The following is a 20,568-nucleotide window of genomic DNA, read 5'->3' on the forward strand; positions in this document are numbered from 1 at the left end:
ACCAAAAAAAAAAAAAAACTTTTGTAAGAAAATTATCTTCTATCGCTATTTTAATTTCGAAATATTTAATAAAGTGTATCACAACTTTTTAGAAAAGCTTATTTTGTAACTTACTATAATAATTTAAAATATAAATTCTATTTCAATTTAGGAAATATTAATTTGAGAGTTAATTATAAGTTCAAGAAATCGGAAAATAAAGGAAACAAATTGATAATTACTGATTAAAAGGTAGATTGGCTTTGTATTGAAAAGTACATAGTTCGTTAATATAATATTTTTTTTCCTCTTTGACATTATAAATTTGTTAATTAATTCTTACAGAAAAGAGGTTATTTTATTAGTTAAATACTATTGATTAAATTTTATTGATTGAAATTTAGTAAGTTTGACTAGCATTATTAAGAAATGCGTCTTTTACTAGTAATTATTTTTTCTTTCCCTTCAAAAGTTTGTAAGTAAATTCGTTGAAAACAAGACTATGATAATTTTTCCTTTAAATGTATCATGTACTCAATATTCAAGGTCTATGAATGCAGTATAACCAAATTGCAAAGACCTATTTGCAAAATAATTATAGTAATATTTTTAAAATGATGTTTAAAAATAATTACTCATTAATTAGCTTTACTAAAATATAATGTAATGTGTTCTGAAAGAAAGATGATGCACTATTATTTTTCTAATTTTTTAACAATTTCCTCAGGTTTATTATAATTTTTTAACAATCTCTGGGAAACAAAAAAAAACCCTGCTTTCTAGACCAAATTAGCATAGCAGATCCTAACAAAATTAATCAAAACAGGTTGCGTTCCAATTTGTTTCATTTGTTTTAATTAATATTGCTTACATTGTTTACAGTGACAAAAAAGTAAATCAAATAAGCATTAAATTAAGTCAAATTACACGTGCAAGTAAATTGTTCTGTTTCGCTAATTGAAAAATATTGAAGTAATACACATCAGCCATCATTATATATAATGTTTACCAGGTGTTTAAAAAAATAACCGACGATTTAAAAAATTCAAATGAAGAAAAATTAAGGAAGGTAGCAACGTTCCCTGCATTCTGCGATTTGGTAACGAACAAACTATTCTCATCAAAGTTTAAATTAAGATAAAAAGTCTATCAATAGATGGCACAGTTAACTGAGAAATACTCAATTAATTGAAGAAAAAAACTATTATTTTCAGATAAATGTTTCTCATTTTGAAGACATATTTAAGAGACACTCGAGCAAAATTTTTTAATGTAATGCTCTGTCAAGTAGCAAGAAACTACATTTTATTGGCTTTTTCATCAGCAGTACCATCTGTTGACAACTTCTGATACCATTATTTTTTTGAAAAAATAAACACGAATGGATCAACTGGTTAACGAAGCAAAACGCAACAAGCTGAGCTTTTTAATATCCTTCGTTTTTGCTTTAATTGATTTTTCAAATTTTTAAACGTTTATGGGATACTCAGTATTATCCTAAGCATTTTAATAAAATTATTATTATTATTTTATTAATGGCGGGCACTAGGGTCTATTTCCCATTGGCCTCAGAAATGCAGAATTGCCACTCTCTTATCGTTGCCCTAGTGAGCACCTATGGCCAAGTCATGGCGGTGGAGTCGCGTCGCCCACGTCACACAACCACAAACCCGTTTATAGGGCGGGTTACATTCACACAATCACACAGAAAAAGAGACATAGAAGACAGAGAGAGAGAAAGTTACATCCATGCCCAGAACGGGATTCGAACCCGCAGCCATTGGCTTCGCAGTCAGGCGTGCTAACCGCTCGGCCACCTGGTAGGCATAATAAAATTATAATAACTATTTATTACTCATATAATAACTAGTTTTCAAATGAAGAATAAAACTTACTGCAATTCACAGAACTTGTACATTTAATTACTATTAAACGAAATTTCTTCACGAGTCATTATCTTTGGAGGCGCAAGCTCTATTTACATAATTTGCATAATTTTTACCTTATAATCACAGCCAATTTACTGTTCATGTGATCACATCTAACTTTAAAATATGTAGCTACTTCGTTGCTTTTCGAGTTAAGTAAATTTATATTGCGGTATTCCATGAATAACCGAGTGACAGTTTCAGTCAAAAAATGGAAAAGTTTTCAATTAAGTCAAGGAAATAATTAAATTTTAAAAATTTGTAACTTTAAACACGTTAGAAATTTTAGTAATTAACTCGAGGTTATGTTTAACTTTATTATGGCTATTTCATTAAAAATGAAAACCAAGTCATAGTAAAGGCAGGGTACTTTTTGTACAAAACGGAATTGCTAGTTTTCGAATTATAAGGGAGTTTAGATCGAAAAAAATTAATATAATTTTCTCAAGCATTAATTTGTCTACTTTATCTAATTTACTTAAAATAATAATTTTTAAACTAAGCTAAAGGTTAATTGAAAATGTCATTCATGTTTAATCCAAAGTATTCTAAAAGTAAAGTAGTTTATTTAAAATGAAAGGAAAATTAAAATTTAAAATAATTTAGCATTATAAATGTAAAAAATTTTGGTGTATAGTCGCAAACATTTTAAGTGTTCTGGTAAACTAAATAAATTTTTAAGTAGAAAACTGTAGTTACCATGTAAAAATTATATAAAACTGACAAAATAATAATTGTTTAAAAGAATTAGTACAAAATATATTACTAAAAATGTGCTTGTTTCTTAAACCAAATGTTTTAGCAATTAAGAAACAAAAATTATTCTAATTTGCATTAAAATATGTGTTGTAGCAACTATAAAGTGAATAGAAAAATAAATAAAACAAAAAAAAGTGAAAAAGTAAATAAAAAATGTGACTACATGCACTGTAAAAAACTTAAAATTACCTGAACATAAGAAAATGGTAAAACTATATATCAATATAATTTTACAGTATACGGAAAATAAGTCGAAATTTTTGAATTTTAGTTAGGATTGGAGTTTACTTAATACCTCAATTTACATAAAATGGAATTGGTTTAATCTTACGCTTTTTCATTTTTCACATTCATCCCTTAAATTCACCTTGTGATCAAAATTTATGCATACTTTAACTCCGGATATTTGTGCAAAATTATGCTTAACTTTTGGTCACCACTGTAGTCGATTACATTTTGTGTTTTTTTTTATTTTCTCCGTTATATTAGGAAAAAAAATATGGTCAGTTCTAACATTTGGTTCCGTATGTGAAGGATATGTGTGTAAAATAATGCTTAACTTTTGGTCACCACTGTAGTCGATTACATTTTGAGTTTTTATTTATTTTCTCCTTTATATTAGAAAAAAAATATGGTCAGTTCTAACATTTGGTTCCGTATGTGAGGCGTATGCAAGCATTTATCTTAACTCGAAATAAATAAATAAATATGGAGCTGAGAGGTAAATATCTTGCTGAAAGTATCTTGTTCTTGTATCAATTGGGAATAATTGAAAATAGTTTCATTAATAATTATAAAAAAACATTAATAATTATAAAAAAGCATTCTTAAAGAAAAAAAACATGATAATAAGCCATTTTGCTACAGTTATATGGGGAAACTCGAATTCAGGTCAGAGCCACCGAAAGAGTCACTGTGCTAGAGTTTGCGAGCTTTTATTTTATAACCGTCGTTGAACAGCTGATCCAGTTTTTGGATTACCGACTACTAATTTTCAACTATGTAGCTTTGTAATTTTAAACCCAATTCAGAGGACAAGGGAAGTTCTGAATCAAGTATAGGGAGGACTTTTTGGAGGAACTAACTTACATTTGAGTTACGTGGAGAGGAAGACCACGTGAGTCTCCCACGGTTAGAATAACGGCAAGGAAACGCAAACCCATGATCCGTCTACCACTGAGAATAATTCACGTCAGCACTGTGGCCGGTGCAAGCCAGATGCAGAATTCGTTTCGACCAACCGTCGCTGGGATTCGAACCCGGTTAACCTCATTGGAAGGTGAACGTTTTATCCCCTGAGACATCGCAGCAGTCTGCTAATGTGACAAGATTGCTCTTTTTCGATCATTTTATAGTAGTTCAGAATTAAATTTAATGTCCTTTCAGATTTCAGAGAGGGAAAAATTTGTGCACTGTTACACGATTAGAACCACCATTTTCCCTCTCGTCTAAATTTTGGTAGTGCAAGCGCATGCATGAGTCAGTTTATATTTTGGGTAAACGGATAAATCCCGAACCGTCGCTAAGAGCTCATTGGTGCATCTCTAGAAGGACGTTAACACCCAAATTAAACCATTATCCAAATTTGAAAAAATAATAAAATGAAGTAAAGATATCTCTTAATAAGTTACTAATTATTTAATTAATATTACATAACCAAGTTTATAAAATATGTATCCAATAATTACGATTTCATAAACGAAATTAATTACATTTTATAAAAACAAAGTTTCGTTACTTAATAAAACAAAGCTTACACTTTGAAAATTGTATTATGGCAAAATTAATTAGATCTTTAAGATGTTCAAAAGTTCTGTGATTCTATGATCATTTATACATGTTATTCTTTAATAAAATAAATGAAGAAAATGAATAAATATAGTAAAAAAAGATACTAATTATTTTTTTCAAAATAATTGATAATTATAAAACTTAAAATAATGAAATTATAATGAAGCAATTAAAAACCTACTTTGTTTTAAATTAAGGAATCGTTATCAAAGTGTTTACTTAATAATCATTTATATGTTTTATATCCATATTATATTCGTTAATTATATCAACATGAACGCAGCTACTTATATTTAATAAATCTTTCCCGAAGTATTTTAAGCCAATTGATGTTAATGAATAAAGTATGTAAACAAAAATTAATCAAAGTAATTATATCTAATGATTAGTGAAAATAAAAATAAAGATTTCTTTCATCTCTTCAATACGAAATGCGTTATGAATTAACGGAAGAAACTACTTAAAATATTTACTAACATAATGGGTTTCTATTCAATTTACAAATGGGAAATCTGATGTGACGTCACATGTGAATTTTCAATCATTCTAATATTTATTTTGTTAATGGTAATGTGAATTTATAATGTATTTGAAATTAAATAGGAAATTAAAAATTGTACATTTGTATTATTGAATGAATAGATTATTTAATTCAAATGTAAGTTAATAAATTTTCAAAGTATCAATTCTTTAAAAGTAGCGATCTTTTAGTAATACTTTTTTAAAGATAGTTTTTTTGATATCAGAAGCTTAAAAATAGACGTTTTTAAGTATTAAAGATTATTAAAAAAAATCATAATTTAAAAGAAGATAATTTTTTTTATAGATTTTAGAGAAATTCATATTATATTTTTCGCAATTTTATAGGTTTTATTAATCAAAACTTATCTTCATAACTCGAAATTTTTAATTAAAATTGTCGAAAAAAGCTAATCATTATATTTCTAACCTCTATACCGTTCTTCATTGTTAGAAACTTCTTTGATCATTTTTGATCAATTAAAAAAATCTTTCTTCTTACTCTTTATATATATGTCACGGTCAAAGTCCGAAGTCCGGCTACTTCGCGAATTGGCCATACCTCTCGGCCAAAATGCGAAATAATTGAAACGATCAATTATTTCGCACTTTGGCCGACCTTTTCGTGAAGTGGCCACGATGTTCCGGCCAAAACGCGATGTACCCGTTCAAGAATGCCCAGGCAAATGTATACCGAGAAGTGGCACTTAACTAGACCTAGTATATATTACGGACATTTACCAAAGGTCAAGTCATACTAGGTCTAGTTAACATATACATTTGACCGGTATATCCTACACTGATGTTTCGTCAAGGTCAAGTGCCTCTGCCCGGTATACCGTACACCGAAGTTTTTTTAAGGTTCAGTGCCACTGCCCGGTATACATTTGCCCGGTATATCCTACGCTGATGTTTTTTAAGGTTCAGTGCCACTGCCCGGTATGCATTTGCCCGGTATTTATCTTCTATCGTCAGTAATTATTAAAATATCGAATAAATGTAATCTATCGTCAGTAAGTGTTAAAATATCGAATAAATGAAATCTATCGTCAGTAAGTACTAAAATATCGAATAAATGTAATTATATCCGTCCAATTCCCGAAATCAAGAAAAGATCGGACATTGGCCAACCAATTTACAGCGTTCCTGGCCAATTCGCAAAGTGGCCGAATTCTGGCTTTGGCCGTAACATATATATATATATATATATATATATATGTAGAGAGAGAGAGAGAGAGAGAGAGAGAGAGAAAGACAGAACTGCATTAGCTACAACAGCTCCTTGTTGATATGAAAGGTTCATCGATAAATAAGTTTGTCGTCATACCCATACATAATACTCATCCAGATACAATCAGAAACTGTTTTATCAGTTTCTTGAAATTTTATTTAAACGTTCATAACATTAGTAATAGAAGGAGAAAAGTTGTCAAGTCACTTTTCGCGGAATCAGCCGTGAAGCACTTACGTTGTTTCCTCAGTTGTATTGCGGTATTGTTAGTCGTGGTTGATGCCGTTCTTTCTCCGGTGAAGCTATGACGAAAGTTTATGTTATACTGGATTTAAAATATTGGCAGTACACTAGTGAAAACCCAAATTTTATTTTACTTTGGAGATATTTTCCCACTGCCGTGTGTTGTCTATAACACCACGTTCTAACTTACTTAATTCTTGATAAATAGCCATTATATAAGTAGGAACAAATCTAACATCTTTTCTAAACGCTATATATTTTATAAACGCCGTTTAACAGCCAACAACCGACTACAACTATCACTGTTCAACTCTGCAGCCTTGTAAATTTTGAAGAAAGACAAGGAAACTACGGGATCAAGCATTGGAACAAACAAAACTTCATGGTGAACTTTTAGATAAAACATACCCACATTTGTCTTACGTGGAGAGGAAAATCATGAAAACCTCCAGCGGTTTGCCTCACAGCAAGAGAATTTAAACCATGATTCATCTACCACCGAAGATATTTTACGTCAGCATATTGGTCGGTGCCATCCACGAGCAGAATCAGTTAGCCACCGCTGAGAACTTCCGCCTTATTGGAAGGTGAACGATCCTACTACCCCTACTGCGACTTCTTTGTCAGACGCTTGTGGTCCTACATGAGCGTTGCCAACCGAGTCACAATACTCTAATTGGTTGCTTACCTTTGCTATCCTTACGCAGCTAGAAGCGCTTTACCATTTGGGATAAACTTTTCGTGTGTATTTCAACTGATACTCCTTTAAAATTATTTCAATTTTATGTTAAATTAATGCTTTTTAATAAAATTTTCGACAATAATAACCACAAAACATTTTGATACAAAATTAGCATAATTTAGATAAATAAAAGTACGCTTGCAAAAGCGCGCAATCACTTATTTCATAACAAGGAAATGCCCCAGCGATGCTAAGTGCCCAAATGCCCTAATAGTATATGACATTTCCAGGCCATGGGTTACAGTGCAATTCTTAAATTGTGCCCTTCCTTCCCTTCAAGTTTGTAATCATTTTCTTTACTGAATAACTATGTCTTTGGTTCAACTGTTGAACATACTTTCTTGTGATTTCAGCTATTAAGGTTGCTCTTCAAAAGCTCTGTCGCCATGCGTCAAATGACGTTACTTAGCGAATAATATGCTTTTTTTTGTCAAAAGTTGTGTAAAATCAAGACAGTTTTGCTTTGCCCATTTTTACAGAACGTCTTCTAGGCTAATTAAAAAAAATAGCTCAAAGTGGCAATAAGGAGTTAGAAGGCACTATACTAAGGGAAAAATTTTTCCTCTCAAATTCTGCTTCACCTTTAGGACTATTTTAAAATTTAAAGTACAAAAAAGTGAGTTCAGGCAAAACTGAAGTTAGCCAAAAATTTTCAATTGCTGAAAAAAAAATTCAAAATATTATTTTGTTTTTTTTGAAGATTTCTTTTCGGTGTTATGGATTGCTCTAGGTTTGCCTGATTACTTTTGGAGGTGTAAGAAAATTTGCGATGAAAATTTTTTCTCATGGTATAGCATCCTTCTAAGTCACAGTTTTTGGAAAATAAAAGGCATTTGTAAGCTATTTTTTTAATATTTGATAAGTTACTCCAATGCTGCACTGATTGGCTCCCAAAAGAGAGAAGGCTTCAGCATGGATCGATTTAGTAGTTTGACGTAACTAGAATAGACAGCGCATTGGAGGATAAGAAAGATAAGTTCCGGGCTACTAACCTGCATAATGGAGAAAAATACAAAATATGCCATTACGTTTGGACTACTAATGGATCAAATTTGTTGTTTATCGTAACCCGTGCTGAGGCCTTCTCTCCTCTAGGAGGCAATAATGGGATTCATAAAAATTGAGAATTATCCATTGATTTTAGGATTTTCTTCTAAATGGAAAAATCTCAGCAAATTGGCACGTTTTTTAAGTAAAAAAACTTATTATTTTTTTAATGTTTAATATATTTGATTGCTTTATAGTTCAGATAATTAGTTTTAGCTATTTAGTAGATGCTATTCAAAAATAAAACTTTGCTCTGAGCTATTGCCTCTTCAACCATGTTTTTAACTATTAATTTTTACTTTATTTCTCTTAGCTAAATATTAAAAGCAAAACAAAACAGTATTAATCGTTAGAATTGTATGGCCAAAAAAGGCGTTCATTTTTCTTTTGTTTTTAGATTTGCATTTTTACCGTTTAGATTAAAATTATGTTTATAAATAAGCAGAGTATCCCTTAAAAAATATTATTTTCATAAATAATGTTCATATTATTCAGTAATTAAGAAAACAAGGTGCAAAATATCGTTCTTCAAATAAACTTGTTTTGTTTCTCTATGTATAATCGATTAATTTCGATGCATGTATTCAAACTGAAAGTATTAAATGACAAAGTTTGTTTAAAATATTTTTAAAATTAAAACACTATTCTCTTACGGATACTAGATCTGAAAATAAAAAAGAGGAGAAAATGTATGCTAGGAATAAATTTTGCTATCAATATTAATATTCTTGAACATACATGGTACATATTTGCATTTAAGACGAGGAGGAAAGTAAATAAAGCTAAAAACATTCCTTGATTCCGAGTTTTCTGTCAAATCTTACTCAAAATGTTAGCGTTCCCCATTGACAAATATTTGTTTAATATTAAAAGAAAATTTTTGAGTATCAATCTTGTAATTTAAAAATTCAAAGGATTGAGATGTTTATGAAAAGCAAATTAATATTTGATCAAGACATTTTTTGTTATTCTGAATCATTATTTTTATTTTACTGATTTTCAAATCAAGGTAAAAACAAAGAGTCGCTTGATAAATTCTAGGTCAAAAGGGCCGTAAAGTTTGTATATTATGTTCCAAGATAAATGAAAATAAATCTCACAAACAAGGAGATAGCAGGAGAAGGGAAATTAACTTTGGGATGAAATTTAGTATATTAGTAGAATTCCTTAACTGATTTGCCAGTGTCTGACACGGGTGAAAGTTACCGGCAAGTTTGCACTTGCCCATCTCTCACACGGGTATGTGCAAATGTATGTACGTAAATGTGCATGTATATCAAGCATCATTTTATTTCTAATGCCCATTTGACATCAGTTTAAGTAAAAATTGATAGGCTAGATTATAATAAAATTTATTCACCATAGTCGACATCAATATGCAATATTTTTCTTGTGTATACCACGTGATGCATTTCGATAATTGATTATTATTATATTGATTTAATTTGATTTTAATTTTTTAAAATTCAAAATAAAACTGTAATAATATTGTTTAGCCTTTGTTAATACAGTAATTATTTTATAACTTTCATAAAAAAAGCCCCGCTCACTAGTAATAACAAAGTTAAAAATAGCTTGTATATTCCTTTTCCGTCAAAAAAACTCGATCATTTTTAACAGTTTTTCAGGAAAAAAAACTTGTGTTTTTAGGGGTTAAGAGTGTTTACCGAAAGAATATATATAAGCGAAGAAGTCTAGCTTCCATAGACATAATGTAAACCAGTCCCCCAAGTTTTGGTGATATCTCTGTGTATAGAGTGGAGAATGCAAATCTGTTCTACAACAAACCAAGACTAAATAAAAACTGAAAAAATTACTTCTCCTCTCTCTTCAACCATTACCCTACAGCAGTAGTGGTTGTTAGAAAAGGAGACTGCAAAACCGTTTCAAAAACCTTAGTTGCTGTGACCTTTAATGTAAGTAAAACACTGTATAGTGCGGCTTTCAGGAGAACCTATGGTAAAGTATGGTACTGTATAGTGCGGCTTTCAGGAGTACTATGGAGAACCTATGGAAAGCCGCACTATACCTACTGTATAGTGCGGCTTTCAGGAGTAGCCTATTGCGCAGCTCTAGTGCAAAGTAAATAAAGTACTTCGAAGTCCAATGATACAAGTCATATATGTGTAAGAAAATAAAAGACTCAAATTTAAACAGTACTGTATTTCATTTTCCAATCACATTTACATATTTTTTAACAGAATTATCGTTTGGGTAGCACATTGAAACGTATATAATCAACACAATGGTTCATAGGTCAAATATATAAGAGAAGCACAACTACTACGTTTTCTTAAAAATGTTCTAGAAAATAAATAGCTAAAAAAGGTCAAATAAATATAAAAAGTACAATATTGGTAACATCAGTTCACAATGAGAATATGAATAAAAAAACGACAAAGTCAATTTGTCTTTCTTATAATAATAGTGCACATAGAAAACTTCTTACATACATTAAAAATCACTACAAATGAATACGGAAAAATGAAAAAAATCACAACATTTATGGTAATGGCATAAAAAAACACAGCACCAATTTTGCTTGAATTTAGATTAAGAGAAATTCTTTTTATTTATTTTTAATCTTAAGCAACTGCATTCAAGATAACAATTTGAATTTTCTCTAAAATTTTCAGCAAGGAATTAAATGCTCATCGAATTTCAATAAACTAATAATCGATCATTTAGTTCTTGTAAAAAAATAAATAAAACAAGAGTAAAAAAAAATTTGAATGCTTATTTTTAGGCTCATACCCTGCATTCGTATTCCGCCATTTAAAAACACAATAAAACAGTTCGCCATCCAAAGGGCTTGCAAGTAGTCAATTTAAAATTTTAGTCACTCAGAATAGAAAAGGCAGAAATTAATCGATCTCGAATTTCGAGATAAATGCATACAGCTGCCATCTATATTTCATATAGTGAATTATCAAATTAATAATTAATCTTCAAACCGTTTTCAAAGAGAAATTCAATTTTATTAACAACATCCTCATCTATATCTCAAAATTTGGTTTCAGCAGTTTTCATCCTGAGCACATAATTTTTTTTTTCAATTTTTTAAATTTATCTGAGTAAGAACGTTTTTTGTTTAAACTAACTGTGGAACAATTTGTTCACAATTTTATTCATTTCCCAGATAAATTCATTTTCGTTTTTCAAAAGTTTTTTTCAGTTAAATTTATTTAAAAAATACAAAGTATACTGTCTAAATTCAAGCAATAGTGGTATAACCATTAAAAAATTTCACGAATCTAATGTGCATGATAGGCGTGTCATCGCGTGTCTCAGATTTTTGGGAAAACGAAAGCTGTCTTTGGCTTAGTCGAAACATAAACGAACTTTGACTTAGTTTTAAACTTTTCATTTCAAAATATAAATTTCTTTACACATTAGTTTCAAAGGAACTCAATGAGTTAATGTTTTATTTTTTAATCATTATACGTTCAGAAATGTTGGCATATAATATTACATTTTTGACATAAAATTTTCAAACTCTTATCCACTTTCAATACATATAAGCTCAAAACATCGAAGCCTATCAAAATGTCGCAAAGATTTGTACAACAATAGTTAAGGAAGAACACCAGTTTGAAAAATTTAAATAAACCGTTACATTTGTGCATAAATTCGATCCTAATAGTTTTTAGAATACCCCTTAGAATTTTTTGATGTTCGAAATCGCTGCAGGTAATTCCGCAATTAACATTCTTAATATACATATTTTTAAAATCCTTGTTAAAAATGAAAACAAATATACACATTAAGGCTCGAAAAGTATTCAATGTAACAAAACTTGCCTAATCATTACCTAAAAAGTCTAGAATTAAAAACTGTTTGGGTACCAGAGGAAGCTAAGATTACACGATTTGAAAACCTGCAAGTATGTTATAGCAATCAAACTGGCTTAGAGGTTTTCATCCCACCCTACTCAATAGTGATTTGACATATTTTGAATTTTTTTTTTTACTTCCTTGCTTAGACATCTTGCAACCTCGAATGTACATTAAAAACTTGAGGAGTTATTCTATCACTTATTAGAATCTGATTATTACAAAAACTAAATAATAATCCATCAATTATCTAAATGAAATCTCAAACTTGTGTTCCCCTTATTAATTAAGAAATAATATATTTCTCAATCATATTACTTTTCTTAGAGTATCAACCAAAATACCGCCAGCACCAACTATTTGATGATCCATGCAAAAATAAACATAAAACAGTAAAAATTCGACTTTTGATGTAATCTCAGATTTAATAATTACAAATTTTAAATAAAAAGTAGCACCATGGATAAGGCTTTGGTAAAATATTAATAAAAAAACAGAAATATTTGTTCAGAGTAAAGTGCGTTTTGAAAAGTTAAAGAATTTTAATTATTAATCAAAGTCAGAATACTTGATATACATATGATAGTTTAGATGGCTTCGGATTAAATGCTTCGAATTCAAATCAGAAGCAAAACACCACAACAATTTAAATAATTTCACGTTATGAAAAAGTGATTTTTTGGACAGCATATCTATAAACTTTGAGTCTGGGAAAAATTGGTGCAAATTATTTTTTTTATCAAGTTTTAACACATATTTAAGCAAAAATACATCAGATTAAGATGACTCAGATGTTATATTTCAGTTTATATTAAAATGCGCATATTAAATGTTCTCGGGATATAATTAAAATGAATTTTCAATTTCGATTGGTATTCTTGCTTACGATTTTAATTTTTTTTTCTTCCTGAAATTTAAATGAAATATGAAAATCCTGATTTCCAAATAAAGAATTCTGAAAATTAATTTTTAAATCAAGAATTCTGAAAATTAATTTTTAAATCAAGAATTCTGAAAATTAATTTTTAAATCAAGAATTCTGAAAATTAATTTTTAAATCAAGAATTCTGAAAATTAATTTTTAAATCAAGAAATCTGAAAATTTATTTTTAAATCAAGAATTCTGAAAATTTATTTTTAAATCAAGAATTCTGAAAGTTTATTTTTAAATCAAGAATTCTGAAAATAAATTTTTAAATCAGAAAATTCTAAAAATAAATTCTTAAATCGAGAAATTCTGATTATTAAATCGAGAAATTCTGATTTTTAAATCTAGAATTCAAGAAATTTAAATAAAAAAGAAATTTAAATGAAAATTAATGACAAAAAATAGCATGAAACTCCGCATTGAAATCAGTATCATAACAGAAGCAAAACAGAAATACTTTTTTTTAAAATTTGATTCAATAATTTCTGAGAAAAGGTAGCAACATCTTAACTTCAGCTGTAATAGAACATCTGATTTCCCTAAGATTCCAAACAAGCTTTTTATCTTATTTTTCTTTGATGATACATTAAACTGTGTTCTATTTTATAACACAAAATATATTTAATTTCAATTGGCGTTATCTAAATTGAAAAAAAGTTCACGTTTTTTGTGAATAACACCATCTAACATTTTCAGTCATAAAAATATCTTTACAAAGCACAGATGCTTGTTACGTGTAGATTATTGGAAAATTTCTCTACATTCTTGTACATAGCATACAACAAATATATTTTCATACCATTTTTCATACAAAATATTAATGGTTTCATGTAAACAATTAGTATATCAGCTCCAGCTTAAAGTTTCACGGGCAACATCAATAAATTAAACCATAACTATACACGTTTTCTGGTTTGTGTATAAAATGTAATAGCCATTCAAAATAATGGAACTTATTTTTGAAGTTCATTGATAAAAAGTCAAGAATCGCCATCATTTTTATAGTATAAAAGTTTGAGGACATCTTTTTTATCTTTAAGGACTAAAATATGCTTTCATTATAAAAGAAAAAATTATAGTAACACATATTAAAAATTAAGAATGACAGATGTAATACTGGGAAGAATTAAATGGATCAATGTTTTTCGTCCATTAAGAAATTAGTGACTTATTTTGTAATGTGATGACTCTGTTATATACCAGTTGGGTATTTTCACAATGAGGATAACTGTTAGAGTTTTATACTTCAGTACCCTCAAGACCTTCCTCAGCATAGCCTTCATCAGGAGAAAATCTTGTTTTTGGTGGCAATGTGTAGTGACCAGAAGCATTTGCAACAACCAGCGGGAATCGCTTCAATGTGTCATCATGACCAGATGCTGAAGATATATCCTCTCGACTTGCATAATCATAACCATTTCTCAAATCTCGGACCCTGTCGTTTTGAGGTAAGTATCTGTCAACAGTGCAGTCAGGTGGTAATTGGTGAACACCCGCAGCTTGTAGGGCATAATTATAGGGATCATCCTCTTTACCATAGCAAGGATTCAGGTATATTTCCGAGTAAACATTATTTCGTATAGGAGATCCATCGTATCTCGGAGTGGGCTTACTTTTCGACAGAGGCCAGTGGTCGATATTTGATCCATATCCATCAATAAGCACGGGGTTCTCTGAATCTAGATGATTACAACTGACCGTAGAGGTTGATAAGGAAGGGCCATTATTCATATCTGTTATTTTGCTCACTAGATCGGGCGTCAGTTGATCAGATCCATAGCCGCTACTCCCCGTTTCATGTCGTGGTTGCTTATCTGTTACTTTGAGATCCTTCTCTTCTTTATCTTGCCTTATGTCATTCATTTCAACGGTATCCTGTTTCTTAGCTGACAGGTGTTGCAGAACATTACTTCGGTTTATTTTACTCCCAAATGAGAATGGAAATGGATGATAAACTAGAAAACATATTGCGGCGGCAGATAAAATAATAACAAAAACGATGCCTACAAGAAGTAGTGTGATGGATAAACTGCTCCACGAGCCACTCAAATGGTCAGGATAAACTACAGTTAATGTAAAGTTCATAGAAGCTGTACCTGCTTTATTTTCTGCGAAACAAGCATATATATCACTATCACTCTCAGCTGCATGATATATATGCAAAATGCTAGATTGCCTGGGGGCGATATCATTTTCGATAAAGTATTTTGCTTTCAATTCTGGAGTTGTGCTCAAGTTTTTTAAGCTTTTTCCTCCAGCTTCCCAATATACAAAAGCTTTAGGAGTCGCATCTATTTGACAAAGGATGGACGCATTGTGGCCAACAATGGCAGTTGTTTCGATAGATACTCGAACCATTTTAGGAGCACATGCGAAATCTTCTAAAGACATTGAATTCCAAGATAGACTTTTTAAGGATGCTGGAGCTTCGCATTGAGGTGGTACAGATAGAGGAATCTTTTGCTGAATCATCCATGTTCTGATATCTCGAATTTTACAATCACAGTACCATGGATTATTATGTAAATTAAGATCGTTCATGTTTGTTAAACCTTTAAAAACATCAATGGACAATGTAGTGAGTTGATTGCCATTCAACTCGAGATACTCTAAATTATCCAAACCATCTAAAGCTCCAGGATATAAGTTTTTTATGAAACAGTTGGCAAGTCCTAAGTTAGTCAGATGAGACAATGAAGAAAATACGCCGCCATCAATTTGGCTAATTGGATTGTGCGCAAGTTGCAGCCGTCTTAAGTTTGGACAGTCTTGCAACGCATCAGTAGGAATATTTTGCAATTTATTTCCACTTAAATCCAATTCAATCAAATTTCGCAACTGATAAAATGCATCTCGAGAGACGCTAGCTATGCTACAGTCAGAGATGAAGATTTTTTGCAAGTTAACTAATCCTTTTTGTTGAAATGAGCGGCTTGTAAGTTCTGTGAAGCTATTTCTACTAATATCTATCACCTGCGTTGTTACGTCTAAATCAGCAGGTATAACTGTCAGGCCTTTGCCAGTACATTCAGCAGTTTGTTTGCCATTTTTCCACTTGCAAGTGCATACACTTGGGCAAGCAGAGCCATAGTTTATTAAACATATCACCACTAATGTAGCAACAAACAAATTGTGCCAATCTTGCTTAGAAATCATAATAGTCACTTTCTCAATACACTTTTGAGAAAAACCTATTGGATGAAAAAGGCGATACTTCTTCTCCTGAGTTGATTTGTGAAAAGGTAATTCCAAACCAAGCACCTATAAAATAAAAAAACAATTAATAAATGAATATAATTTTATAACAAAAATTAATCAAAATATTTACACATTCTCTTCTCTACATGATCTTTCTAATAAAGAAAAACTAGGTTTTAACCACAAAGTTCCATTAAAATTACCTTTATGAAAATCATAATGAATACTCTATTCTATTTTTAATCATATTCAAACAAATACATCTCACAATCTAGAATCATTTCTAGAAAGTCCACAATCTATGTAGTTGGTAGACAATATTATCAAGCTAAGACAATATTTAAGCCCTCAGCCAACAACTTTAATATTATTCTGAAAACATAATTAAAGTAATTCTAGCCGTGGCTTTTGGATACGAAGAAAAATAATTCAATTATTTATTATTGGCATTTTTGGCACTTTATTGACGGAGATATTGATATTCTTGAGGCGAAAGGTATTTTCTAAATGTTCAATACTACCTAATAATAATAATATTATCTATGACACCATGAACGCCATTCAGTTATAAACTCAATAATAAACAATATTTTTTTATTATTGCTAACCAAGTAAATTTTCTGGAATTTAAATATTTTTAATCTCTACTTTTTTCAAATAATAAAAATGGAATGTTATTTAAGGATTTAGAGGGTGTTGTAGTTTATAGTAAATTACGCATGTAAAAGTAACTGAAAATTGCTAAATTTATATTTTTAATCTTTACACATGAAAAAAATACTAATCAATACTTTTATATTTCAAATATTTGTTATTTTTTTTATTTATCTTTATAACCTCATGAAAACTGTAAATATTATAAAATCAACAGACTTTTAGCCATAAAAATATTTTTTGCTCACTGTTCAAGTTTCATGTACCGGAAAAAAATTCTATAAGCCTGAAAAAAGAAACTTATTCGTATTTAAATTTCTTTTGACAGGGTACCACTTGACTTCAATGGTCAACCACAATGATGTTATGTTCAAGTTATAACAGGATCCTCAAAGTAGGCTTAAAAACTGGAGTGAAATTTTTAAATTATAATGTTTAGCGTGTAGAAAATGTAAAGAATTCTGAGATAGGTTAAATTAGTTCGATCCAGATTTTTCTTTATTTCTAATTGAAACATTTTGAAAATTTAGTTAAAGAAGAAAATCTTCTATGTGAAATAGTAATCTCTTAAATTAGAATACGGATCCATTTTCCATTTTTAACCTATTCAATACCTGGGCCCAATAATAATGAGTTAAAATAGAAATTGGAAACTAAATTTTGATGGCTGATAGATGGTTACTTCGGAGTGAAGAACCAATTAAAATCTAAATTATTTCGTATGGCAGTGAGACTTTGGAGCTGAATAGAGCAGAAGAAAACAGATTACTCTCATTTGAAAGATAAATCCTTAGGTCAAGTTTCGGAGCAGTGAAGTTTATATAACTATGGAGTGTTTAACAAATATAGACAACCGAACTTTTTACGAGTTAATAAGTCATACAGGATCAGATGGCTGGGATATGTTCTCCGTCTTGAAGATTCTAACCCAAAAAATTCCAAAAAGCTGATTGTTTAGCTAAAAGCTTAGGAATATTCCAAAAAGCTAATATTTCAAAGATTGGGGTACAAGGAAGAAAGGGAGACCGTTAACAAGATGGTTGGACTGTCCGGAAAAGGACCTAAAAGTATTAGGGGTGAAAAAATTGAGAAATCTAGCTACAAGTCGATCTGTCTGGAAGAGGCAGACTGAGAAAGCCTTGGCCTGCACGAGGCTGTAGTGCTTTTAAAGAAGTTATTCATTTCTTATTGAAAATATTCAAATCAACAAAAAACAATAAGTTATGCTTTGCATAAGCATTGTAACAAGGCAAAACTATAACTGGCTATAAAATTAAATTTATTACGTAAACTTAAAGTTTGCAGAGGATTATTTAAACATTTCTTTAGAAATTTGATTATAAAAGTTCTGCGGACATCTGCTATCAAATAAATACACGGAAAGAAAATGGGAGTTTATTTAATTTGAAGAAAAGTAAATTACGAGGCAGGAATGTTAGGTTTTCAAAACAACAATAACAATATAATCCAGAACGCAACAGCTTTTAGTTTGACTGACTGGTGTCCGGGGAGCCTTCATCGATGAAATCCGCTTTTCAAAACTAGGACTGGTATCCTCTGGAGACATTGGGGTGGTTCATATTCTCTTCAGATCACGTAAAGGAATTGCAAGAAGAACGCGCCCCCCTGTCTCCTTTTAATGCTCAAAAATGGTTCAGCTTGAGAATCGGTGGCCAACTGGAGTACAGAAAAATATGAAACAAAAAATATCCTCCTCATAAATTGTAATGAATTCAAACCTCAGAGGAAACGTTGTTTTGATATTCGTATTTGAAATGCAGGAAGAAAATTAAGAATTTATGCTACTGGATTGTACCGTTGAAAATATCGATTTCAAAAGATGGAATAAACAAAGAATCAAACAAAAATTTACATTTTCCTTCTTAGGTATAGTAGTAAAGTAAATAATCTTATTTCATGATTAATGCCGAACAGTCGAAAGACGAACTCCGTATCGTTATCTTATGACTATCTTTAATAATATATTATTCATGAACATTCGCAATGTGGATCATAGTAATTCATTTTGAACGCATACCTTCATTGAGGTTCTGAACTTGCATGAAGATTCTCAGTTATCTTAAATTATTTCTGAGATATCTTTATGTAGGAGGATAATAATTGTCTGAAAATTTGACATTTCACTATCAAGAGAATTTTTATATTCATTGAAAATGAGAAATTGGAATATATTATCTTTTGAAATTGGAAGTCAGAGGAATAAGGTTTGAAAAAGTTTTATAATTGCGTGTGTTTTTAAGGTTGTAAAAGAAAGAAAAATATAGTAACTAAAAAAATAAATAATAATAACTATTCAACATAGATATATGTATATAAAGTTTTTTTTCATAGAATTTTAATTTATTTATTATTTTAAAATCATAAGAATTAAGTTTTATAACAAAATCAATTTTTATAATTACCCCAAATAACTTTTTTGAAATCCATTATAGTTAACAATTGTTATGTTTAACAAACTTTTTTTTTTATGTTTAGCAATCAAATATTATTTTGTTTTACCCTTTCGCGATTCATAAAATCATTCGTACTAAATCAGGAAGGAAATAAAATAAAAAGTGGCATCTCAAATGTGGGCATGGCCTATTTGGCATGATAATTTTACTTTTACTTTTAACGATGTTTGTCTAATCCCACATTTCAGTTCGAAGTGTTACTATATAATTTTTATTAGAATTAATTAGTGGTTAATTAAATAAATCAAATTATTATTACTATTTGGTTAATAATTTTATCTTTTTACCCGGATTGATAATGTCTCCTACTGACACGTATTTGTGACAGTCAGTGCGACAAGGTTTAAGAATTGGTTATTTATTCATTATAAAAAATATTTAATAAAATTTTATTTAAAAAAAAATTTAATTTTTTTATTTTTTATTTTAGAGTTAATATTTGTTTATATACGATATAATATAACATTTATAAAAATTGTTTAGAAACTGACGTACTAAAAACAATGCAAAAAAATCTGTTTTTAATGCGTATTTACATTTCGTAATACATAGTATGATTATGTTAATTGTTTATTTATAACTCGACTCCCCCGCGCTGAAATGAACTCTGCGTCCGAGGAGGTGGAGCCAAGTGCCAAATCCTGGTGAACGAACTATATTTAATAACCGTTGTTGGACAGCCGAACCAATTTTTGGGTTCACGTCTACAAATGTTCAACTCTGTAGCCTTGTAATTTTGAACCCAATCCAGAAGACAAGGGATCTCCCAGATCAAGTATTGGGAGAACTAACCCACATTTGCGTTACATGGAGAGGAAAACCACAAAACCCTCCCTTGATTTGCCAGGCCAGGCTGTAAGGGGACTCTAACCAATGATCCGTCAACCACTGAGGATATTTTACGTCAGCACTGTGGTCGGTGCAATCCGGATGCGGAATTCGTATCGATCAGCCATTGCGGGGATTCGAACCCGCTACACCTGATTGGAAGGCGAACGCTCTATCCACTGAGTCCTCATGGCAATTATTGGGATATTGAAAAAGGAGACAAAAAAAGTAATAAAACTACTTCATATGGTCTGTGGTCTAAAAAAGGCACAGTTTCTAAACGCTTTAATCGAGATCTTTAAAATTGTGCAAACAGTTTTGCCATGTAAAATGTTCTAAAACATTTGCTACTAAAAGAAACATTGTTTGCATAGAGTTAATGCAGAAGTGTTTCCTTATTTTTGTTCAACCTCG

The 20,568-nt window shown here is 30.2% G+C and overlaps 1 protein-coding gene across 4 annotated transcripts in view; it reads right to left on the reverse strand.

The window, feature by feature from the left end:
• Positions 1 to 10,382: 10,382 nt before the first annotated feature.
• Positions 10,383 to 20,568, reverse strand: part of LOC107436212 (leucine-rich repeat, immunoglobulin-like domain and transmembrane domain-containing protein 2) — a 236,813-nt gene continuing 226,627 nt past the window's right edge. For all 4 annotated transcript variants that reach the window (XM_016047845.5, XM_016047826.5, XM_043046960.3 and 1 more), the window contains one exon: positions 10,383 to 16,261. In XM_016047845.5, the coding sequence (XP_015903331.1) occupies positions 14,240 to 16,156 (1,917 nt within the window). In that variant the 5' untranslated portion in view covers positions 16,157 to 16,261 and the 3' untranslated portion in view covers positions 10,383 to 14,239. The remainder of the gene's footprint in view (positions 16,262 to 20,568) is intronic.

The sequence above is a fragment of the Parasteatoda tepidariorum genome, chromosome 12 (genome assembly GCF_982258835.1).
Source record: "Parasteatoda tepidariorum strain Cologne lab strain chromosome 12, Ptep-v5.0, whole genome shotgun sequence".
Taxonomy (NCBI): domain Eukaryota; kingdom Metazoa; phylum Arthropoda; class Arachnida; order Araneae; family Theridiidae; genus Parasteatoda; species Parasteatoda tepidariorum.